This window comes from Crocuta crocuta, unplaced genomic scaffold (genome assembly GCF_008692635.1).
Source record: "Crocuta crocuta isolate KB4526 unplaced genomic scaffold, BGI_CrCroc_1.0 scaffold228, whole genome shotgun sequence".
NCBI classification, from domain to species: Eukaryota; Metazoa; Chordata; class Mammalia; order Carnivora; family Hyaenidae; genus Crocuta; species Crocuta crocuta.
In genome coordinates, this window is record NW_027532820.1 from 3,437,085 (window position 1) to 3,461,837 (window position 24,753).

General features: G+C 38.3%; 1 protein-coding gene across 1 annotated transcript in view; it reads right to left on the bottom strand.

The window, feature by feature from the left end:
- AKR1D1 (aldo-keto reductase family 1 member D1) overlaps positions 1 to 24,024 on the bottom strand; it is a 44,413-nt gene extending 20,389 nt beyond the window's left edge. Inside the window, exons 1-4 of the mRNA XM_077781056.1 lie at positions 23,845 to 24,024; positions 13,174 to 13,341; positions 9,737 to 9,853; positions 3,987 to 4,064 (exon numbers count right to left, since the gene is read on the bottom strand). Of these exons, the coding sequence (XP_077637182.1) occupies positions 3,987 to 4,064; positions 9,737 to 9,853; positions 13,174 to 13,341; positions 23,845 to 23,937 (456 nt within the window). The 5' untranslated portion in view covers positions 23,938 to 24,024. The remainder of the gene's footprint in view (positions 1 to 3,986; positions 4,065 to 9,736; positions 9,854 to 13,173; positions 13,342 to 23,844) is intronic.
- Positions 24,025 to 24,753: the final 729 nt, after the last annotated feature.

Sequence of the window (24,753 nt, forward strand, 5' to 3'; positions counted from 1 at the left end):
TTTGAAGATATTTTAAATGATACATATGTGTTTAAAACTGGTATATCTTTTGGTAAATTGAATATTTTATTATTATGCTATTTGCACTTTCCTATAAATTTTACAATCAACTTTTCAATTTCTTTTGGGATTTTGACTGGGATTGCATTGAATCTATCGATCAGTTTGGGGAAAATTAACATCTTAATATAGTCAGTTTTTCTTTTCTTGTCTTTTAAAAAAATGTTTATTTTTGAGAGAGAGAGAATGAGCAAGAGAGGGCCACAGAGAAAAGAGGGATAGAGAATCTGAAGCAGGCTCTGTGCTGACAGCAGAGAGAGCAGAGAGCCTGATGCAGGGCTTGAACTCAGTAATTGTGAGATCATGATCTGAGCCGAAGTGAGATGCTTAGTCAACTGTGCCACCCAGGTGTCCCTATGGTCAGTCTTCTATCAAAGAACATGATATATCTCTTAACTTATTTAGAATTTTTAAGTGTTCTCAGTAGTGGTCCTGGCTATCTCAGTTGGTAGAGAATGTGACTCTTGATCTTGAGGTTGTGAGTTCAAGCCCCACGTTGGTTATAGAGATTACTTATAAAAATGCTGCTCAGTAATGCATTGTAGTTTTTACTGTGTAAGTCTTGCATTGATTTTGTTAAATTTACCTCTAAATACATAATATATTTACTTAATTGTTAAATACTTAATAATTAAATTTTTACTATAGTTGTACATTGCTAACATAAATAGATACAGATTTTATTTTTTGCCTTATAGATTATTTACACATCTGCTTCTTAGTTTCAAAATATTTGATGATTTTTCAGATATATTTTTGTTGATGACTTCAAATTTAATTCCAATTTTATCAGACAGCCTACTTTGCATAAAGAATATTATTAAATGTATTGAGATTTGTTTTATTTCTCAGACCATGGACAATTTTGTTAAATGTTCCATGTGTACTTGGAAAATAGTATTTTGTTATATTTTGGTGAAGTACTCTATAATTTATAGTCAATTAAATCAAGCTGGTTGATAGTTTAAATATCTTCTAGTCTATAGATTTTCTGTGTACTTACTATCTCAATTATGGAGAGAGAAGTTTTGAAATCTTTGACTATAATTGTAGATTATTCTCTTTCTCTTTTCATTTCTCTTAGCTTATGCTTTATGTATTTTGGAATCTGTTATTAGGTGCGTAGATGTTTAGGATTGATCTCTTCATTATTATAAAACAAACTTCTTTAATCTTGGTAATATATTTTGCTCTGATATCTTTGCTGATATTAAAATAACTACCCCAGCTTTCTTTTGATTACCATCAGCCTCATATATCTTTTTCTATCCTTTTCATTTTTTTCTTAACCTTTTATACTTTTAACCTATTTGTGTCTTTTTATTTAAAATGGGTTTTTTAGGGGTGCCTGGATGGCTCAGCTGGTTAGACATCTGACTCTTGATTTCAGCTCAGGTCATAATCTTACGGTCATCAGATCAAGCACCCCTTTAGGTTCTGTGCTCAGCCTGGAGCCTGCTTAGGATTGTCTCTCTCTCTCTGCCTCTCTCTCTCCTTCCCTCTCAAAAACTAAATAAAATGGGTTTCTTGCATATAGTATATAGTGGGTCTTTGCTTTTTATCCATTCTGACAACCCCTGCCTTGTAACCGAGTTGTTTAAACTATTTACATATATTGTGATTATTAGTACAACTGAGTTTAAATCTCCCATCTTGCTCTTGGTTTTCTACTTTTTTCCATCCATTCATTTTCCCTCTTCTTTTCCTGTATTCTCCTCAATTTATTTATTTTTTTCCATTTTTTTTCTTTATTGGCTTGTTTGCTATACTCTGGAGGTTTTAACTTTTTCTTTTAATGTTTGATATTCTGAAATTTCACTATAATGTATCTTCTCGTTTCTCTTTGGTAATCCATGCCCTTTATCTCTTTTTATTTCTCCAAATATTATCTCTTTTTTCTTCTTTCTTTATTTTTCTGAGACTCTTATGGTGTGGACACTGGAAATTCAAATTTTATCCTTTATATCTCTTAAATTTTCTTTCATATTTAAAATTTTTTCTTGGCCTTTTCTTCTTCCTGTTGGGAGACTTCCTTATTCTGATAATTCAATCTGATCATTTTTTCCCTCTGTCTATATCCATTCTATTTTCATCCCATCAGTTGTATTATTTTTATTTTTCTAATTATCTTTGCTTGGTTTTTTAAAAATGTATTCTTGTTCTGTTTTCATTTTGCTAACATCTTTTCTTATTTCCTTGAATATGTATATATATATTTTAGATATATTATATATATATTTTATATATAAAATTTGGCTAATTAAAAGTTCTTGGTCCTCTCTTCTGTGTATGTTGGGATCTCTAATTGAGATCTGTTGCTTCTTTGTGAAATAAATGTCTTATAATTTGGGGCTGTGAGCACATTTTTTCCTGGGGATCCTGGCTATGCTATTAGGCAGTTCCTTGGAGAAGAACACCAGACCCCAAACCTAGTCATCCACAATGAGGTCAGGAAAGAGTATATGATCTCTTGGGCAGAGAGCCCCAGACACCAGAAAACCCAATCTATTCTTCCTCAGTCCTCAAAACAACTCCACAATTCAGATCTTCAGCTCTTACCTATGGGGGGAAGTCTATTAGAAAAAGATACTCATTAGAGTGTAATTTCCCAGCCTTTAGGGTTTGGAATGGGAGAGGCAGGGAAACAACTGCCAGAGGTCAGATAATAACTTATGTTTTTCTCAGCTTCTCACAAGTGCAGAATTTCGGTGCTACTCTGATTTGATTCCTGATGACATCTGAACATGAGTCTTAAGTTTCTGCATGTGTGGAGCATACAATATTTGTCCCAAGTCTATAGCAGTAGAGAAGAGAGAAAAAAAAGAACTCTAAGATCCTTTGCTATGTAATCCTCTTACTGTTTGTTGGGTTGACTTCTACACTAGGTAAAAGCTGCCATATTACCTCATAAACAAACTAGTTCAAAATATTGGAATTCCCCCCCACCCCAACATGAATCCATTCATATTTTCTCATTACTTTCCCCTAGTTAACCTACTCTTATGATCTTGGGGAAGGAGCCAACAGCTTGTTGAGAAATGGAACCAGAATTATTTTTCAGTTTTTCATGTATCATTTTAAGTTTGTTTCTTTTAAACATCATATTATTAATGTTTATAAATTCAATTTGAGAAACTTGAAAAACTTGTGAATTTATCTCATGTGTACATTTTCATTTAGAGTTACATTAGAACTTATTTCCTTTCTTTTTCCTTCTTCACTTCTCTTTTCCTTCTTTGGCATTCTTCTTTCCCATCAAAACAAGATCAAGTATCTTTCAGTGCACAGAAGTAGAGTTTTTATACATCTTTGCTTATGGTTAAAATGCCTCTTCTTTTTTTTTAAACATTTTTTTCAATGTTTTTATTTATTTTTATTTCATTTCATTTTATTTTATTAATGTTTATTTTTGAGAGAGAGAGAGAGAGAGACTGACCATGAGCAGGGGAGGGGCTGAGAGATAGGGAAACACAGAGTCTGAAGCAGGCTCCAGACTCTGAGCTGTCGGCACAGAGCCCAACACAGGGCTCAAACTCACAGACCACAAGATCATGACCCGAGTCAAAGTCAGACGCTTAACTGACTGACCAACCCAGGTGTTCCTCAATGTTTTTATTTTTGAGAGACAGAGAGTGAGTGGGGGAAGGGCAGAGAGAGTGGGAGACACAGAATCCAAAGCAGGCTTCAGGGTCTGAGCTGTCAGCACAGAGCCTGACACTGGGCTCAAACTCATGAACTGTGAGATCATGACCTGAGCCAAAGTCAGACACTTAACCAACTGAGCCACCCAGGGGCCCCCAAAATGTCTGTTCTTTTAACGTTCCATTTGGGAGTAAAGGCTGCATCTCTCCATAAAATGAACAAGAATAGTCAGATCACAGTTTGAAAATGTAGTCTTTTAAGATAAGAGGCCCATTTGAACTTACCTCCCAAGTGGCACACAGATTTGACTTGTGATATAACCATTTGCCATTCTCATCTTTAGGATAGAATTCATCTCCAGGCTACAGAAAAAGAACAAGCATAACTTATTTTATTTATATCTGGACTTAAAATTATGGAATTTGAGTTGTCAGTATACCAGCATACCCTGGGCCTGGGAAAGCATTTGAATTTCAATTATTTATATATCTATATATTATAAATATGACATATTAGTCTCACTATCTCACCCTGACATTTATTTTTCCTTATTGACTGACAGATTATTATTGTTCTGCACCCATGAAATTTTGTCTCTCTTTTTAAATATTTTTGAGAGAGAGAGGGAGAGAGTATGTATTTGTGCATGAACTGGGGAAGGGCAGAGAGAGAACGGGACAGAGGGTTTGAAGCAGGCTTTGTGCTAACAGCAAGCCAGATACAGGGCTCAAACCCAAGAAACGTGAGATCATGACCTGAGCTGAAGTTGGACACTTAGCCAACTGAGCCACCCACGCACCCCATGAAAATCTGTCTTAATAACAGAATTACTCATAAATAAAGAGTAGAAGCTGAGAATTAGGACTTTCAAGCTTACTCTTTTGACCTAACCCTAATCCTTGCTGAAGTTGAGAACAGCAAATTTCTGACTCTGAGAAGAAGGCAAAGATCATCATTAAGGGTGAAAGGAAATTCTTTTAAAAAAAGTGTAGCTAATGAATGGAATGCTTCCTAAGTATAAGGGAAAACTCAGCATGTTACTTCTCAGTTCTGAATAAACTGCCCAGTGAGTGGTTCTCTTCTTTCCCTTTCTGGGCCTCCAGGAGTTTAGCATCTGTTTTCTACCTCACATATTATCTCAGTATCAAACTCAGTTTTTGGGTGGTCCCTTCCCAACTAAGACTGACTATTGTTTTTCAGATTTCTTCTTTTTCATGATATCTAAAAATGGGACATGTCTATTATGGTCTTGGAAATGGGACTGAGAGAAATAAAAAAGGATTCCTAGGCTCCTTGGCTAGCTGGTGGTAATCATAGGTTAGGCTGGAGGTCAGGCTAACAATCAAGAGTTGTGTTTTGGATAGTTTGCAGTTGGAATGTCACTTAGATATTGAGTGGATATTTGAGGAGGCAATTAAACAGAGAGAAGTCAGCTGCAGACAAATTGGGGCATCCTCAGTATATAAAGTGGTATTCAATCCATGAAACTGATCACCTTTAGAGAAAATGTGGCTCAGTTAAGACAGTATTAAAGTACTGAGCATAATGACATTTGGAGGTTGGCAGAAAAGATGCTATCAAAGCATCTTAAGAGGGTAATATAGAACCATGAGCTGAAAATGTTTAAAGAAAAAGGTAGTAGTCACCTGTGGTGAAAGTGATCAAATAATACGGGAACAAAGTATCTGTTGGATTTGGATGACAGCACGGAAGTCCTTAGACCCTGATAAAAGGAATTCTTTTGTTGAAAATCAAGCAATTGAACAAAATCCATTATATTCTTGAATATTTAAAAAATTTCTTTCTGTTACCCGAATGAAACTTCTCCCTGGCAATAACATTTTCTCCGTTTGTCCTCTGTAGTGAAGACCATTTCTTCTCAGTTTCTCCTGTCTCACTGAGAACAGGAGAAGGGCTCATTTCACCTCAATGTCCCATAATCATTCCTGTTTTTTTTTGTTTTTTTTTTTTACAAATAGTTTATTGTCAAGTTAGTTTCCATATAACACCCAGTGCATAATCATTCATGTTAATTGCCCTTGCTATCTCTGATTTCTAAGCCCGTTGACCTTCTCAACACTTAAGACCCACATTTTCATTTCAGTCTCTCTCTAAATTTCTTGCCTTTTGCATCTCCATTCTAAAATGGATTTATGCCTCCATTATAAACTCTGTTAAATAATATTTGCTTTCCCAAATTTTAATTAGGCCCCTATCAAGCCTGTACCATGCTAAATATTTCTGATGCCTCCCTGAAGCTTCTACTGTGTCTACCTTACTAATCCATTTATCCAGATAAACCCTTTGTCTTTGTCCTCTACTTCTGCTCCTTACTGTAAGGCATTGCTGGAAGAATAATTCAACCCTCTAAAAACCTGTGCTATTGAGTCTCATTCCCATTCAGCAGTAACGTCATTCATCTTTTTAAAATGTCTGCTCATGAGTTTTTGTATTTTATTGTTCTAAAATTGTGTCTGTTTCTTAATTTGACATGTAAAAAATAATATGCTCAAATATTTTAGCAAGAAAGATTTTTTTTTGTAAAAAGTCATGAGATTCAAAAAACATGTGATATTCTGGTTTCAAAGATTGATTTCTCAAAAAAAGAGATTGATTTCTCAATTATAGTTTCCTTTGGGAGGTAATGTCATTATACTATGTCATTCCTAACTATTAAAAGTTTTACCTTCTCTCTGTATCTTTGAGCCTTGATCCCATCTAAGAATAGTAATTGAAATTCTCTATTTACTTTGCCAAAAAGATTTTACAAATCATTGGTCAGCCACCGAGAAGTAAATTTCATTTTCTCACTTTTAGATACAGGCTCTTTCCAAGTGTTTAAAACTTCTCTTAGAAGTCTGCCATTTGATCAAGAGTAAAGTTAGTTGTGTGAGGATGAGGGCTGAGGTTATAACTCCCAAAAGCCTGAAATTTAAAAAAAATCACTGTAGTCCATAGGGTATTGGAACTGTTAGATTTGTGAGGACAAGGCAGGGACAGTGTCATGTAGGGGAGCAAGTATGAGGTTGGCATCAGGGGATTGACCATCTGGTATCTGTTCTAATGGACTTTATTTTTTAATAATTATTATCACTTTTCTCTTTAATGGGCTCTAAACCTGAGTTAGTTAATTCCTTGTTTGAGGCCTCAACTTTCTCTTCTATGAAATGAGGGTATAGGGATATCCTATTACTAAGCTTCTTTTCCAAATGAACATTTCAGAATATTATCTTTTTTAAAAAATTTTTTATTTATTTGTGTGTGAGAGAGAGAGAGAGAGCAGGGGAGGGTCAGAGAGAGAGGGAGACACAGAATTTGAAACAGGCTCCAGGCTCTGAGCCAGCTGTCAGCACAGAGCCCCATGCGGGGTTCAAACCCATGAACCATGAGATCATGACCTGAGCCAAAGTTGGACACTTAACTGACTGAGCCACCCAGGCGTCCCCAGAATATTATCTTTCATTTATTATCAAGAAACTGTCAGACATTGTGCCGGTAATTTCATACATATAAGTTTAATGACTCCTCACAATACTTGTGGAGTTACTATTGTCACCATTTTACCGATAATGAAATTTAAGTTCAGAAAAAAAAGAAAGAACAAAAAAGAAAAAAAAGGAAGATCAAAGTGACTACTACTAGTAAGTAATAAAGCTGAGAGTCAATCCCTCTTCTGTATGACTCCAAAGCCCATACAGACTTTTTCCACTGCACCATGTATAGGTGGTATGGAAAGAGATCAGGTAATAACTTGACCAAGTCGTCTGCCTTGTATATGACACAGCTGAGATTCAAACTAGGCAGCCCATCCTCCTTACCACTATAAGTGACCTCTAATTAATGAGTTCAGTAGAAATCTGTTATTTTGCCATACCTATGCTATCTTCTCTGGAGGAGATTATTCCATGATGTTTGGTTGGGCTGACTCAGCTCTCACTCTTAGCCATAGTGGTCAATCAGTCACTCATTTGGCCCTTATATCAAAGATTAGTCAGTAATGGGTAAATGGCTCAAGCAAGGCCACTCAGTATTTCTCCATGAGGTTTAATGTGTGGTTTCTCTTTCTCCGAATTCTCAAGTGGTGTTGATGATATAGGCTTGGCATGTTAATGGCCATTCTACCATCACATAGAGAGGGATTTTTGAGAGTGAAGCCAACCAAAACAGAGATAGAGAAAGAGTCATATACATAGTTTGAACTTCTGGAACTAGCTGTGCCTGAATTAGATATCCCTTGTAACTTTTAGCTCCCTTGTTAGCTAACACCAATTTGAGTTGGATTTCTGCCATTATAACAGGAGTTCTGACTAATACAAAGATGTAGGGGTATGGCAAGTGATGGGGCATAAATATGAAATTGGCTAGGTCAATATGGGATTGTGGACAGTGAGAAGTCTCCCACCTTCAGCTGAGAATTGGCAATCCTTGCTCTGCAATAGCATGGAATCTGTTAAATTGTTGTTTTGTGCTTGAGATTCAGACAAACGGGCCTACTAAGGCTGGAGCTTTAGAGGACTTCATAGAAAAACACTGAGTGTTAGAATTTGTTGGCCATCTTTGCAACCTTAAGGTAGTTCTTGAAGAAAGATGTGTTTGTTTCTACTGGGCTTGTAAGATGAGAGGTAAGATGATATTTTGCTGAAATGAGTACCTTCTGCTTGTGGATGTCACCCAAGATGACAGAAGTTCAGATATGAGCCTTTTGGAGGTAGAAAAGTTAGTGCCAGACAAGGCAAGAAGGTAAGAATCCTACAGGGATGTAATATTGGACTCTGGGAGAATTCTGATTCCCTCTGAAGACAAGATCTCAGGCCACAGATGCTTTAGCGGACAAAGTAGCACCATCCATTGAGGTAGGTGGAAGGAATACATTAGCTGTGCCTTCCTGTTTTATATTTTTTCAAGCCAGATGGAGGTCAGAAAGCTGAAGATGAGGCCGGTGAGTCAAATAAGGAAGTTCTTTACTGAGAGACAGAAACCATAGACCACATTAGATATAAGAAATGTGACCCTAAAAGATTTCTAGTTTTAATTGCTAATTCATGTTTGACTGAATGTGGATTTACTGAAAGCCTATCAACATTTTATGGGATATTGTCTTGTCCATGAAATCTCAACCTGACCAATAAAAGCCTATGATTACCAAGGCCATTGTGAAGCCTCCAAACCTATATCTGTATGAAGCAGGGTGCAAAAGGGTAATCTTCCCCAAAGCCCATCTTGGATATGATCACAGAGGAGAACCAACAAGGAAAGTGTTTCCAGAGAACAGAAAAGGGGTGCCAGCTTGGCTCCATAATGGAATTCTGGCCACTGTAATAGCAGAGTCTTTGTTCTTCCTGACGAGCAACAGGATCTGATTTACTTTGTGGACAAATGGTCAATTTTGTTTTTCAATCTCTTCTGCCCTCAATGAAATTTTAAAGCAGTGATTGCTCTTTAGCAGTGCATAAACAGTGTGTTGTTGTTGATTAAATTAACAAGTCCATAGATTGAGAAGGTTCCAAGAAGGAGTGAATGTGAAATACAGGAATAGATATCACATAGACACCCTGACCTTGGCTCTGGCTCCAAAATCCTGACTGTTCTTTGGGTTATTTCTTTTTGGAGAGGGTGGAGGATGAGTAAGTTTTCAGTTATATATATTATTTTGCATGTTATGCAGGGACATTTTCATGACTGTGTGAACAGTAAGGAGGGTGTGTCTGAATGCCAGGTGACTGCAAGTTGAGTATAGTTAGGGAACTACATGTTGGTTTGATGGAGACAGTTTAAACTATAGTTGTAAAGGCAAGATATAATAGAAAGTGCATTAGATTCTGAATCAAGAAACTTGGGATCCAGGCCTGAATCTGTTACACAAAATCTTTGTAGGCATTTGTTTGGTTGGTCAGTACTCTCTGATCAATAGTAACAAAACACCTTAACATTCTAAGGTATTAAGTAATGAAGTAGCTTCATAACTTCATGAGCACAGCTGCTGACTCATGGTTGCCAAAGGGCAGAGAACTGACATTTAGGCATCTAAACTCACCTTGAAAGCCATGGGTATTTCAATGATGTAAAGATCCACATAATCTAGCTGGAGGACATTAAGTGTTTTCTCCAGGGTTGGACGGACCATCTCTGGGTCATGCCTGTTAGCCCACAGCTGAAAGAATAAAAATGGGATAGTTAACTAACATCCACACTTTTTTTTTTTTTACAGTAATGCAGCCCTTGATCCACAGCACTCATATACATGATTTACTTATTTCATTTTATAAAAATACATTTATGCTGTGGTGTCATCTGGGTATCGGATGAGTTCATGTAACTCTTGACAACGGGAGTTTGTCCAAATATAGTACCAGAGACTTGAAGATCCACCTGAACCACAGAGGACATAGTTTGGTGACAAAATCTTGCCCTGCTCCCTGCTAACTTCAGAATTGACCCTTAGCACTGTCACTTTTCCCCAATGGGTAGGTAGGGAACATGTATCTGACTAGCTGTTTGGGCTAAGTGCTTTATTTTCATGACACTCTGATAAAAGGTGTGCTTTAGCTGAGCAAGAAATATGGTTGCGCGAGTGACTTCACTGGATCTTTCACATTGTGATAGGTGGTGTGGAAGATGGTGAAACCTTTCTTTGTTTCTTTCCTTCTTTCCTTCCTTCTTTCTTTCTTTCTTTCTTTCTTTCTTTCTTTCTTTCTTTCTTTCTTTCTTTCTTTCTTTCTTTCTTTCTGAGACAGCATGCATGGGAGTGGGGGGAGGGGCAGAGAGAGAGGAGAGAGAGAATCTCAAGCAAGGCTCCACACTGTCAATGCAGCCTGGCCCAACTTGGGGCTTAATCTCGTGAACTGTGAGATCAGGAACCCAAAACCAAGGGTCACATGCTTGTCAGACTGAGGCACTCAGGTGCCCCAAAACTTTAAATTATCGTAACTGTTTTGGTTTCCTTTTTCTGCTCCTTCGTTCTCATTTGGTCATATTTAGGCCCCAGGGTAATTCTGCCAACTCCTACTAAGAAATTACCGGCTTTCCAGCTAAGTTCAGGTGGAGGAAACCTAGCCTCATCCCCTAATAAAAGTCAATAGTTAGACAGCCATCTGCAGATGAAAAGGGGGAGATGTTGTCAAACAGTACCAACTTCCAGATATAAGATGAACAAATTCTGGGGATCTAATGTAAAGCTTAGTGATTGTAGTTAATACTACTATATTGTATACTTGAACGTTGCTAAGAGTATAGATCTTAAATGTCCTCACCACAAAAAGGAAATGGTAATTATGTGCTATGACGGAGGTATTAGCTAAAACTATGTTGGTAATCATTTTGCAACACATAAGTGTATCTATATACACCTTGAGTTTACAAAATGTCATATGTCAATTATATCTCAATAAAGCTGGAAAAAAGAAATAAAATAAACTTAACAAAAAGAAAGAAAGAAAATGAAATTACTCAATCTCTAAAGTATTAGGTAATGAAAGATTAAGGCTTAGGTTATCAAACTGGAGCACGTGTAACCTTGCGATCTATAAAACATAGGGTGCTGAGGGGTCCTCAGAGTCTTGGGATAAATTAATACATCTTCTTGGAGCATCAAATTTGTTCAAAGTGTTTTTGGGAAATTTTTCCTTATAATTTCTATACCCTTCTTGTCACAAGTAAGGGCAAAGAAAGTTGGTAATATTTGATTTTTCTCTCTGTGGACAATAATTTTTTTCTTGCCTTAAATGCATAAAGAAGAGAAGACAATGTGGAAGGAGTAGTGGAAAAATGTGTTTTTGTTATTACTCTGGGACCCTTCGGTGTGTTATCACTGCCAACCTATCTAACTGGATATTCTGTTTGATACATTTTAATTTATTTTTTTTCAGTAAACACATAGAGTCCTAGCTCTCTGCCAGGTACTGTTTAAGTGCTCTGTAAATGTTAACTCACAGCAACTCTGTGAAGTAGGTGACTTAATTTTGTTCAATTTTTCTAACACAACAGATATGGCAACAGCTTTAACTGTTTACCAAGGAGATAATAAGAAAAGTTTTTTGGTTTATTTTTCTTGGTGGTAACTTGAAACCTCATTTTTACACTGAAGCAAAATGAAACAAATAAGAAAATATTGTGGGGAAAAAGGCAAAAGTCTAAAAACAAATTTAGGAAAAGACATAAATCTTCAAAAATACTTCTGCCTTTGGACAGGTTGCTTGGCCCAAGTTCTCAGGATAGGAGTTCAACAAATCCTTCCCCAAAAACATTTTGGGAGCACCAGGTTAAGGTTTGATGTTTACTCCAAAGAGAGACTGTGTAATAATAAAATCTTAAGGAATCAAAATTGTAAAGCTATAATAAAGTAAACAGCTTCAGGCTGATATTTTGGGACAGTGGCTGTATGTAGCCCCTTGGACTCATAATCCATAAGTAGCAGGGGATTTGGGGAACCACAAACTCCCAGAGAGCTTGGCAAGGAGCCTGGGTGGGGAGCTGGGAGGAGGGGGTGTCTGAGGAGTGGATGAAGTCAGAAGCAGCATCTTGTTCCCTTTTAGAACACTCAGGAGAAGTGTATTACACTGTCTCCAAAGTTGTACAGCTTAATTCCTGCAAAGCTCCCTGAAAATATACATCGTATATTTCCACTGGTTTTCATTTTAATCATGATGTTTTATCTTTTGGATTGCTCTTTGGTGAATAGTGATTTCTAACACTGGAAATTTCAAATGTGCAGAAGGTAGTGGTGATATAAACAAAATGTCATATATCCACACAATAGAGTATTATTTGGCCATAAAAGAGAAATGAAATTCTCATACATGCTATGAACAAACCTAGAAAATGTTATACTAAGTGAAAGAAGCTAGACACAAAAGGCCACAGAGCATATGATTCGATTTATGTGAAATGTCCAGAATAGGAAACCTATAAAGACAGAAAGATCAGTGGTTGTCAGGGACTGAAAGAGAGGAGAAAATGGGGGCAACTACCGGTGGGTATGGAACTCTTTTGGAGTGATGAAAGTATTCTGAAATTAGGTAGTAGTGATGGTTATGAGACTTTGTAAATACATTAAAGCCAGTAATTTAACTTGATGAACCTAATGTTATGTGAATTATTGCTCAATAAACAAATTCGTGATCTTTGGACAAATAGGCATACACAAAAGCAAAAGAAGACTGCCCTTTTAAAGAAAGGTTTGGCAAATGATTATTTAATATGAACCACCTCCTCCCTTCCCTCCACATCCCAATTTTTCTGCTTTGTAGATTTGGTTCTTCCCATATTGTCTTAAATCATGCCCATGTATGAAGAAGGAAATTTGCCCTAACCTTCAAGGGGCTAATTAGTCCCTAACCTTCTGGGAAAGACTGAGCAATTGGGAGTGGAGAACTCACTCCTCTTGTCGAGCCCAATGTTTTTTTTTTAACAGAGAAAAGTGACACCAGATCAACTATTAATATAAGGAGTTGGAGGATGAAGAGAAGATCTCACCTTTCCACAGTAGAAAATATCCTCCCTCCGCACCTTTCCTTCTGCTATCTTCTCCCTGATGGCCTCCCCTACTTCATGTTCATTCTGATAGATGTAGGCCCCATCAATGTGACGGTAGCCTGTGTCAATGGCAATCTTCACAGAATTCTTACAGGTTCCCTTAGGAGTCTGAAATGACAAGTGGGTTGGAGTGGGGGAAAAGAGAAATGGGTCTTTAATCATTCTTGATCAGGACACTGTACACATAGACATTTTACAACAAAAATGACAAATTCCCAATTACATGCTGTTGTGATTGGAAGATGGTGTCGGAGGCTGAGGAAACTGATGTCATAGGGAGCTTCCTTCTCATCCTCATTGGGGTACTCCCTTCATCCCACATCTGTCCTAGCTTTGTGGTCTCAGAAAAGTAATTGATCAGTTTTACCAGTGACAAGAGATTTCACAATAGCTATGTTATAGGAGGCCACAAGTTCATTGAAGAAGGTTTAATTACAAATCAACGTTTTGGGTAAACAAACTGAGACTATATCAACAGAATGGAATGTCACTCAATAATAAAAAGGAATGAAGTACTGATACAGCAACATGGATAAATATCAAGACAATTATACTAAGTGAAAGAAGTCAGACAAAAAATAAATACATTATGATTCCATTTATATAAAATGTCAACAAATGAAAACTAATGTATAGTTCAGATACAGATCAGTAATTGTCTGGGGTGGGGGATGGGGGGGCAGGCATGGGTGGCAGGGAAGGATTACAAAAGAATGCAAGAAAACTTTTGTGGTGATGGATATATTCACCATCTGGACTGTAGTTACGGCTTCATGAGTGTATACATGAGTCAAATTCATCAAATTGTATACTTTAAAATATGTACAGTTTATTGTATGTCAATTATTCCTCAATAAAGCTGGGAAAAAAGACAGTTTGGGGGGGTGTTAGATTTTTTCAAGGTATATTTTTATCAAATTTGGTAGCCAAACCTCTGTTTATTGTATTAACCTGTATGAAGTATAAGAATAAGAATATCCTCTCCCCTGAACATTGATAGAATCAAAAGACCTGACAAACTCCTGACACTGGAAATATAAGTTATCCATTTTTCAGATTGCACATAAGTCACTGTTCTTTAGTTTTGGTGACATTTTATTTTATTTTTTTAATGTTTTATTTATTTTTCAGAGAAAGAGAGAGAGAGCCTGTACGCAGGTGCATGAGCAAGTGGGGGAGGGGCAGAATGAGAGGGAGACACAGAATCTGAAGCAGGCTCCAGACTCTGAGCTGTCAGCACAGAGCCCGACGTGGGGTTCGAACTCACCAACTGTGAGGTCATGACCTGAGCCAAAGTTGGAGCTTAACTGGCTGAGCCACCCAGCTGCCCTAAGTTATGGTGACTTTCCATGAGCGTGTCTCACTTTAGTTCAATTTTTTCTTAAGGAGAAATGAAAGCCTTGATGGATATTTTCATCAAGACAATCATCTAGTCTCATTGAATACAATTTTCAAATCATCTTTTAGGTTATGTGTGGAAAAGAGGTTTAATCCTGTTTGTAGCTTTGTATTGACCTCATGTTCAGATGGTGATCATTCTGAGCTTCACAAATGTTGAGAACTACTTGTCCTTGCTTCTATATCTTCAGTGTTCTAACCAAATACTTGACAAATCTCAACACTTGTGAGTTCTGGCCCACAGAATTTGATTTATTGAGAATGAGTGAGACAAGAAATACCTTGTATTGCTAGTGACTTTATAGTCCTGTGCTGGAAATAAAAAGCACTGGTAGCATAAATTGTATTTTCTTTCCCTACTTCAGTTCGCTATTGGGAGGATAAGAGGATATGAAAAATGAACAAATTGGCTACACAGATGGTATTAGAAAATAAGATTCATAGTCACAAATATCAAATAGCTGGGAAAAGAGACACACATTCCAGGAATATGAGAAATACCTCTTCAGTTAATTAATTGGCAACATGATTAACAAGGATTGAATATAAATTTAGGCAAGAAAACCCACCCACAAAACACCCCATAAAATGAGATGTTATGGATGACAGCAAGCGTGACAACAAAAAGTACACCGGAAGAGAAAGCTTGGGGTAGAATCCAGAAGTTGAAGGGAAAAAATAAAAAATACTGCTTCCATTATCAGGTATATACCTAGTATAAAAGAATAAAGTTTAATATGAGATGGTAAATATAATCTCAGAAATAGCACTGAGATTTTGTGGCTGGAACTGAAAAATGTAAGCCTAGAACCCAAGGAGATTTACTAAAGAGGAAAAAAAAAACCCAACCAATGCATATTAAAGTATAAACTTAAATTTTCAAAGATCAACAGGGGTTGAACAGGGAGAGCATTTAGGATAAAGAAAATGAGAAAGACGAGGACTAAGGAGTGTGGTACTGACCATTAGCCTGATGTAATATACAAATGATGCTTTATTTCATAAACACATGGCACAGAAGCAAGTTATAGTAGTGAGAGCCTTCAGTGATTCAGCTCCCATTAAAGTGCCTTTTCTAAAAACTGAATATCTGGTGTGGGAAATCAAATAGCTATATCCTGTGTTAGGAGATTATAGGGAATGCACTGCAAAGTAGAACACTGCTTTCTGACCTTGTTGAAAACAGCGGGGCGGGCCAGTATTTAGCTAATGTATATCTAGAGTCCTTTCTGTGCTCTTAAATTCCTTAGACCGTGTTATCTATGGAATATCTTATCTTGTTCTCCACCCTGCTTTCTGCATCTACTCTTTTGTAGTCTTGGGAATCCCTTGTTTTTCTGCACGCTTTCTATAGCTTTCTATATGTTCTTATGTATGCTTAATAAATACAGGAGCTTGAGAACAGCTTGGAGAGGCTTCCCTTAGCCTCCCTCTCACCTCTCTTGACCTGTGGAGTCTTGTGTAATCCTTTCTGCCCTCCGCAGCTTCGCTGGACAAAGCTGAAAGCCAAACCCACAATCTGGTAGAATCTTTGCTCCCTAAAAATATTGTCCTTCAGATGGTAGAAGCAGCAATGAGTTGCATTACTCTTTTGGACTCAATTCTAATCAATATGGAGGAACTACTTGGAAGTCTGGATGTGAGAAAAATGCTTCTTTATAATTCTTAAGTGTAGCATAAGAGAACTGTATGTACATTCTGGCAGATTCCTTAGGAAAATTCACTTTAGGGAGAACTCAGATCAAATAGAATACCATATTTGGAGACTCAAACAAATGATATGATAGGAGAATCTAAAATGCAAATTTTGACTCCAAAATTAAGGACGATAACAGTGAAATAAAGAATTCTATTTCTTAAAATGGCCAACAGAACCATTCCGCATTTAGGAAAGGAGAGTCCTATATGGATGCAGTGCCATCCTCCAAGAGGTGACATATACCCTAGGTCAACATCCATAATACGATGTTATGTCCCCAATAAATAGAATACGTGAGTCTGAAAACACAGTAGGAGTGATTCAGCTCAGCATTACCCTCTTTGACTCACTTAGAAAATGTGTGCTTCTCATCTCTGAATCTTAGGCTCAGTGGATCCTAGTTCCCAGGGCAACCCAAGAGCCTCCTTATTTCAAGAGTTCAGCATTTGAGAAAAATGCCATACTGGCAGGGGTAAGTGACCTTATCACGGGAGGAAGTAGGGCTCTTTCACTGTTACACGACAAGCCAGGGAGGAAAATGTCGGCCGCTTAGGCCACCCAATGACATATCCCTTGCCAAATTTGATAGTTAATCAATAAGACCAGTGGCCATGATCTAAGTTGACCAGGGACTCAGACAACTCAGAGTTGAGAATTTGGGTTAGAACATCTTGTCAGTCACCTAGACCAGAAGAGATGTTAGTAATGGATGCAAAAAATTTAGAACAGGTAGTCCAGGAAGGAGAGGAGATAAGTTGCAACTTGAAGTCCTCTGTAGTGGCAGGAGCTATTTCATCCTGCCAATATACCTCTTTAAAAACTTTTCCAGGAGAGAGACCAAACACAAGTCTGGAAGAGCTTTTCTCAGGGGTGAACTTAGCCTACAAAGCCAGTAGGTTTTGGCATCGGGGGAAGACTGTAGTGGCTGTTGTGGTGTATCACAGGACCGAAGAATCCATTTGCTCTGCCGCCAGCAATGTTGGCTGCCAGTTACTCACATCTGAATCCCACTATGACTCATACAGGGTATAACAGCGTGGCTGTCTCACCTCAACTCAGCACAACTTTGTAGCACCATTCCAGAGCTCCCTGTGGGGTGAATCCCAGTTGTGACTGGATCACAGTGCGACTAACGTCATTGCACAGACCTGGTTTTCTCACTTCCTTACAGTCTGATTCCTGAGAGCACTCCTCCCTGAGCCCTCTGCATGCAAATCCCCTTCTCAGAGGCTGTTCTCCATGGTGCCCAACCTAAGACATTAGAATACAGAAGAATTTCTTAAGCTGCAGAGAGTACTAATGATACATGAAGAGTGATAAATGTGACCACATTAAAATCGAGAAACTCTGCTCATCAAGACACCATTAAAAGTAAAAGGATAAATGGGAAGGGATATTTTCATATAGATGTAACTCACAAAGGACTCGTTTCCCAGATATTTTACAAATCAGGCATCAATAAGAGGAGAAATCCAATAAAGAAAAATGCATAGAAGGCATAGCCACTTTGCAAAAGATATCAAAATGTTTCATAAAAATATGGAAAACTAGCTAATTTCATCTAGAGTAAAGGAAATGGAAATTAAACCACAATGAGAGATTATTCCACACTTACTAGAACTGCATAAATTAAAAAGACACCAAATATTGGTGAGAATGTAAAGCAGGGGTACCCTCATACATTGCTAGAGGGAGTGCAAATTATATAAATATCTTGGAAACGATCTACATTGACATCATGCCCTTCCAGCTCAGGACAGAATGGACTTGATGTTTCAGGCTCTTCTTCCGTCCTCATCAAGGGCTTGGACTTTACCTCTCCTTTGCCCCAGATACAAAGCCTTTGGCTCACTCTCCAGACTGTGAAAACTGCTTGCAGCTATAGAAATCTTAACTAGGGCCATGCAGGAAGGAATATTGGATCAGTTAGACCCCCAATCTACTTCGTAGACCACTCCTTCCCCATAAGTTGATGATTCTTGATATACTCCCTAACTAGAATTTGCTCATTGCTACTTTACCTTTGAACAAGTGTCCTCTCTCTTAAAGCACTTCATCTTTTCCTTACATTTTAGTTATACATGGGCTTTTTTTTTCTGCCCTCAGTCACTCCATTTACAGATCTCTTGCTTCTAGCCCATTGTTTCAGTCCCCGTGTTACCTAGGAAAATGCCTTGCATATGGAAGTCACACAATAAATACTTATCGAATTAAATTATTGGGTATTTTCCAAAATATTTACCATTCACCCTGGATTTGTGTCACTTGCACATCTGGTAACATTCTTGAGTTTTACTTGAATATTTTGATAAATACTGGCTATTAACTCCATGGGCTAATGTTCATAAAAGCAGAATTAATTTCTATCAAAACTGAAAAAAGAGTGTAAGACCCAAACTCTCAGCTGTGAGACCTTCAGATGGAGCTGTAGGGAAATCTGTTGGGAGGCTGTTATTGACTATTTCATCCATGTATGAAAGCATACTGGGAAGCTTGCAAAAGGAAAAGTCACATGGATAATCTGCACATTTTAGTTTTCTTTTTAAAGATTTTTTAAAACATTTTAAGGTTTATTTTATTTTTGAGATATATATATAGAGAGAGAGACAGAGCATAAGCTGGGGAGGGGGAGAGAGAGAAGGAGACACGGAATCTGAAGCAGGCTCCAGGCTCTGAGCTATCAGCACAGAGCCTGACACGGGGCTCGAACCCATGAACTATGAGATCATGGCCTGAGCTGAAGTCGGATGCTTAACTAACTGAGCCACCCAGGTGCCCCTGCATGTTTTAATTTTCATTAGTGGTCATCAGATGGGTGTGATGCTACTAAATGTTGGCTTTATCTCAAATTCCCTGAATCCACAGGCATGGAACACCTTTACAAGAAATTTGGACACATTAAGAGAAAATGAACCTCTAAGTCAGGAGACGCTAGGCTGGAGCCCCTCACACAGCTTCATAGTATTATCCCTCCAACATGCTTTCCCAGTTCCTTTCTCCACATGTTCCAGTGGAATCTAAACAGGCAGAGGTCAGGGGAGACAGTTTTATAGTTCCTTACATTAGCCTTCCATGTCTGTTCCCACCCATCTCCCCCTGAAAACATGCCTAGATCTTTCCTGCACCCTCCTGCCCTCTAACTTCTGTGTTAAGATGGAACAGGATTCCAGGGAAGAAAAGACGCTGACTGACTTGATTACAACTGACCCAAATGAATTTCAGTTAAAGAGTTATCTCAGCCTGGCATTTGCCTTCTACTTCTTGTTGTGAATGAAGGGTTTGAAAAGAATCTCAGGCATGCCAAGTAGAGAAGACTAAATCTTGGCATCCAACTTTGCCTTTAGGACTAAGACTGAATCTGAAGGTACATGTAATTGAGTACTTTTATTTCAGGGTGGCCAACTTGGGCACGGGTCGTTCCAGCCTCTGCCTCCCCAGCCCTGGGAAGATGATCAGGGAATTACCAGTTGTATAGCTTGGAATAGGAAGCCATGACTCTGCTTTATCTGAGATACTCCATTTTTTCCCACTCCTCCTCTCCTCCTGCAGCCCCATCAAACCTTCCAGATAAATGTGGCATATTTTTCCTTACATTAGAGTTTCTGATTTTGTGAGACCTACCATTAACTTAATCTATTACTTTACAACTGGTAATATTTCTGATCACAAATGTAGTTGGTGCATGCATGATTTCATTTCTCAATATCCTTATTGTTGAATCAGTGTATGTCTTGTTCTCTGAAGTGAAATATGACTCTTTTTGGGAAAATAACACATGACTGCTTTTAAATGTCCATAACCTATAGCAGTTAATATTACTAGACACAAAGCAGACACTTAATTGTACTTATTGGTAGGCACAGCACTTTCAGCTCCACAGAGTTTCAGGATAGATAGATAGACAGACAGACAGAAATCCATCCTGTACACATACACATACACACTCACACACATCCTATATACTTTCATGATATATATTCCTATATACTTTCATAAATAGAAATAGACATAGAAAGTCATAGTTACAGGGGCATCTGGGTGGCTCAGTCAGTTAAGCATCTCACTCTTGATTTTGGTTCAGATTATGATTTCATGGTTTGTGAGATCGAGGCTGTGTTGTGCTCTGTGCTGACAATGCTGAGCCTGCTTGGGATTCCCTCCCTGCCTCTCTGCCCCTCTCCTACTTGTGTTCTCTCTCACTCTGTCAAAATAAAGAAAATAAACATTAAAAAAAGAGAAAGGCATAGGACTGTGCAGTTTCATTGATATAAGATATATTCTTAACAGGCAACATATTATAGGGATTAGAACATAGGATCTGGACCTAAAGTGTGTTGGTTAAAATCCAAGCTCTGTTCCCTAGCATTACAAGTTTGGGGCAATTTTTTCTCTCTCTATACCTCAGTTTTGTCATCTGTAAGTGAGGCCAAGTGGTGTATCTTTTGTAAAGTTTTGAATATTAAATTAGAAAATGCATGTGTTGTAAAGCACTTAAAATAGTTCCTGGCACATCAGAAAACTTTAACTGTTATTATTGTATCCATTTATATTGCCATACCCTTTGATGCTCATAAACATAGACATCCCCTTTTACACAAGCACTCATTAATCTGAAACATCAGCTGAATACCCATTACATACTAGATAATATTCTGGAAATAGAGAGCTGAACAAGACATTCTCTCTTTCATAATGGTTTCACAATCTTGTGGGGAAGGTTACAGAGTAACAGAGATTACAATAGTGTGTGATAAGGGCTACAATAGAGTCAAGTAAAAAGAGCTATGAGGACACACAAAGAGGTAAGTTGTAGTGGCTGAGAGATGGGATTCTGAGGAGCAGCATCCTTGACCTGAGTCTTGAAGGTTTAGTAGAGGTTTGGCCAGCTAGCTGAACAAACCAGAAGAAAATGTATTGCAGATAGAGGGCAGCATGTTCACAGGCACAGAGGTGGGAGAGTTGATCAAGGAATTTAGGTAGTTATGTGTTACACACAGAGGGAGAGGTGGAAGAGTGGTGGTAGATTCTGCTGGACAGATGGGTCTGTGTTTTTTTTTTAATAGTTTATTGTCAAATTAGTTTCCACATAACACTCAGTGCTCATCCCCACAAGTGCCCTCCTCCATGCCCATCCCCCCCTCCCCCCACATCCATCAGTCCTCAGTTTTTGTCAGCATTCAAGAGTCTCTCATGGTTTGCTTCTCTCCCTTTCCCCCACCATTTCCCCCCTTCTTCTCCCCCTTGTTCCTCCGTCAAGTTCCTCCTAATCCTCCTATACGTGCAAACAGATGGGTCTTGACTGAACCATAAAAGCTCAGCGTGCATGGTAAGGAATGTAAATTCTACCCTATAATTGATAGGGAGCCATTGAAATAATTAAGCAGAGGAGTGACATGATCAGATTTGGGTCTGAGGAAGATCCTGACAGCCCCAGTTTGAATAATTAATTGGAGGGGACAAAATTGGAAGAACAGCCTAACAATAAATTAAGAGCCCAAACTAAGACGATGACAAAGGAGATAAAGAGGAGGGTGTGAATTGAACAAATATTTCTGAGAGAAATTCAGTGGCAATCATTTGGAAGTAATGTGGACAGAGGGAAAGACAAGGATAGAGTGCACAATGGAGGAACATGCTCAGATTTCTGGCTTGGGTGGCTCAGAGTGGTAGTGTTATTTTCTAGGGTGGGAAGCATTTTGAGGGGAGGGAGAAGTGGATAGTGTAGTTTTGTTACATTGAGTTAGAGGTGTCTATGGAAGATGGAGTACATACTTAACGGTACAACAGAATTATCCAAGGAGCTTGTTAAATGCAGATATTCAGCCTCTATCCCTAAAGAACCAGACTCAGAGACCGGAAGTGAGGACTAAAGATCAGTATTTCTTTAAAAAAAAAAAAAATCCCCAAGTGGTTCTGATGTAGCCAGTCCACGGCTGTATGGGGATATATAACAACAACGATGACGACAACAACAACAACAAAATAGGAAATACAGTTTTAGGAGTCTCTCCATATATGTGATTGGAGCCAAGACTATGAACGAGTTCCTATACAGACAATGGGCAAAGTAAGAAGAGGAAGGGGTCAATGACTAAGACTCTTATAATTGTTTCAATAGTGATTTTCTTTCACATTATGAAAAACAGTGGAACTGGGCAGTCATGGTGGATACAAGTATTAACTGCTCTTGGTAGGTCTAGTGTATTTTTCTTTCTCTGCCTTCCGTTCTCCATGCTGCCCTAGACTTACTTTTCGAAAGCACTGATCTCATGATGCTTTTCTTCGGTTTCTAAACTTCACATAATTCCTCCTTTTATATAGTAAAGTTTCAACTCCTTGGCATGGTATCCTAGGTCCTTTATAATCTAGGCTAGTCTGCATTTCCAGAGCCAGCTGCCATTGCGTCCACCATTAATTCCGTGTTCCAGCCACTGCGGGCTTGGCCTCTGCTGGACACATCATATATCTTTGTGCCTCTACACTTCCCCTTCTGCCTAAAATGTGCTGCCTCAGCTCTGACTCTCTGCCTCCTAACTCACAGTTAGCTTTCATTCATACATGATCACACATATCCAGGGGCATTCCTACACATACCACTTGTTCATTCTGGTAATCGGCATTAAATTTGAATTGTAATGAAGAAAGCAGAAATATTCTTCTTGTAAACATAAACTGTGTTTTAATGGAAACCTCCTCAATCTTGAAGGTCATATTTAACTACTCCCTTTTTTTGTGTTTTCAGAGAGATACTGTTTATAGTTCTGGGGTAGGATTTTTTTTTTTTAACGCTTATTTATTTTGGAGAGACAGAGAGAGATAGAGCACAAGCAGGGGAGGGGCAGAGAGAGAGAGAGAGAGAGACACAGAATCTGAAGCAGGCTCCAGGCTCTGAGCTGTCAGCACACAGCCCAGTGCGGGCCTCTGACCCACGAACTGGGAGATCATGACCTGAGCCGAAGTCAAACTCTCAACTGACTGAGCCACCCAGGCACCCCATTTCCTGGGGTAGAATTTATTCTTATCTTCATTGTTCTACAATGAACTATTAAAGAGTCAGCCTCCTCTATTTGATTTTTAATTCCTAGGCAGCACAGACATTATTCTCTTCATATTTGAAGTTTCTACAGCCTGGTGCTTCATATGTGGTAGATTTTCACTAAATGCTTATTAGACTGAATTAGAAATTCTCAAATACAAGTTTTTAAAACCCTGTAAGTAATAAACACAGAAATATTATGTGCCTCAGTTCAATCTAATAGAATTCAGCTAAATTTCAGTCAAGGAAGCATAAAAGTCTCATTCTCTAATTCAAGGTCATTTTAAATGATAAACTGATACAGTGTTAACATCCGGCTCAGTACTCAGGAAAGCAGGTAGTACTCTTTGGAGGTGACTTTTATTCTTATAAGAATGAAAGAAGTAAGAAGCAAATCAATGAGCTCCATTCAAAATGAATTAAAGATTATGCTCTAGGGAAGTTTCAAAACAATAAAAATAAAAAGAGAGAAATTTACCAGTTCAGGTTCTGAATAGGTGCCAAGACCGATGATAGGCATGCTATTTCCATCACTTAGAGGTATACGGTGACTTGCAGCGCTGAGGTTCATCCCGGAGAGAGTCTGGGTTTCACGCTTTTCAGAATAATTCTGGACACTGCTGGGAAAGTCTTTTGGAAAGGATATTTTAGGACCTATTTAATGAAAGAAACGAGAGGCAGAGGGAGGAGCGGTGGGAGGGAAGAGAGATTAGCAGGTCTATTTCTCAACCTGTTTTTTTTTTTTCTTCCCCAGGTTGTTTTGAAAATCTGGAGATTGTCCTTTGAACTTTATCAGAGGCATGTAAATAACATAACCCATTGAGAGCTAATGCTTACTTCTCTACAAAGAAAAGAAGGAAAAACCAAAAAGAAACAAATCTAGCTGGCTTCTACCAGTTAGGGTGGTTTTGTGGGCAAGTGACAGACTTATCTCAAATTCTCCTAAACGATAAAAGACATTTATTGGCATTTATTTCTGAAAGCTTCAACATTAGGGCTAGCTTCAGGTGAGACGGCAGCAGTTTCCCATGACTTGCCTGGAAATTCTAATGCAGCAGGACTTGGAAGGGGTTTAAGATTGTATCACCTAGTTAAGTTTGGGAAACACTGGGCCAGAGGGACAGCTGGCCTTTTAAGCAGTCTATCTCTCTGTCTCTTCATTCTCTCAGCAGACTCTCCCCTGTTGTTAAAAGATAGTGACTCGTCCTTGGAATGACATTGTTCCAGATATAGACTCAAGAAAAAAGAGATTTTCACTTACATCATCACTCACATAGTAACCTAGAAACGGTCTTTTTGGTCTTCACTACTCTTGCTTCATGGATCTATCACTAAACTAATCATGATGGCCATCTTCAGATAATTAGAAGCCATTACTTCCTTCCTT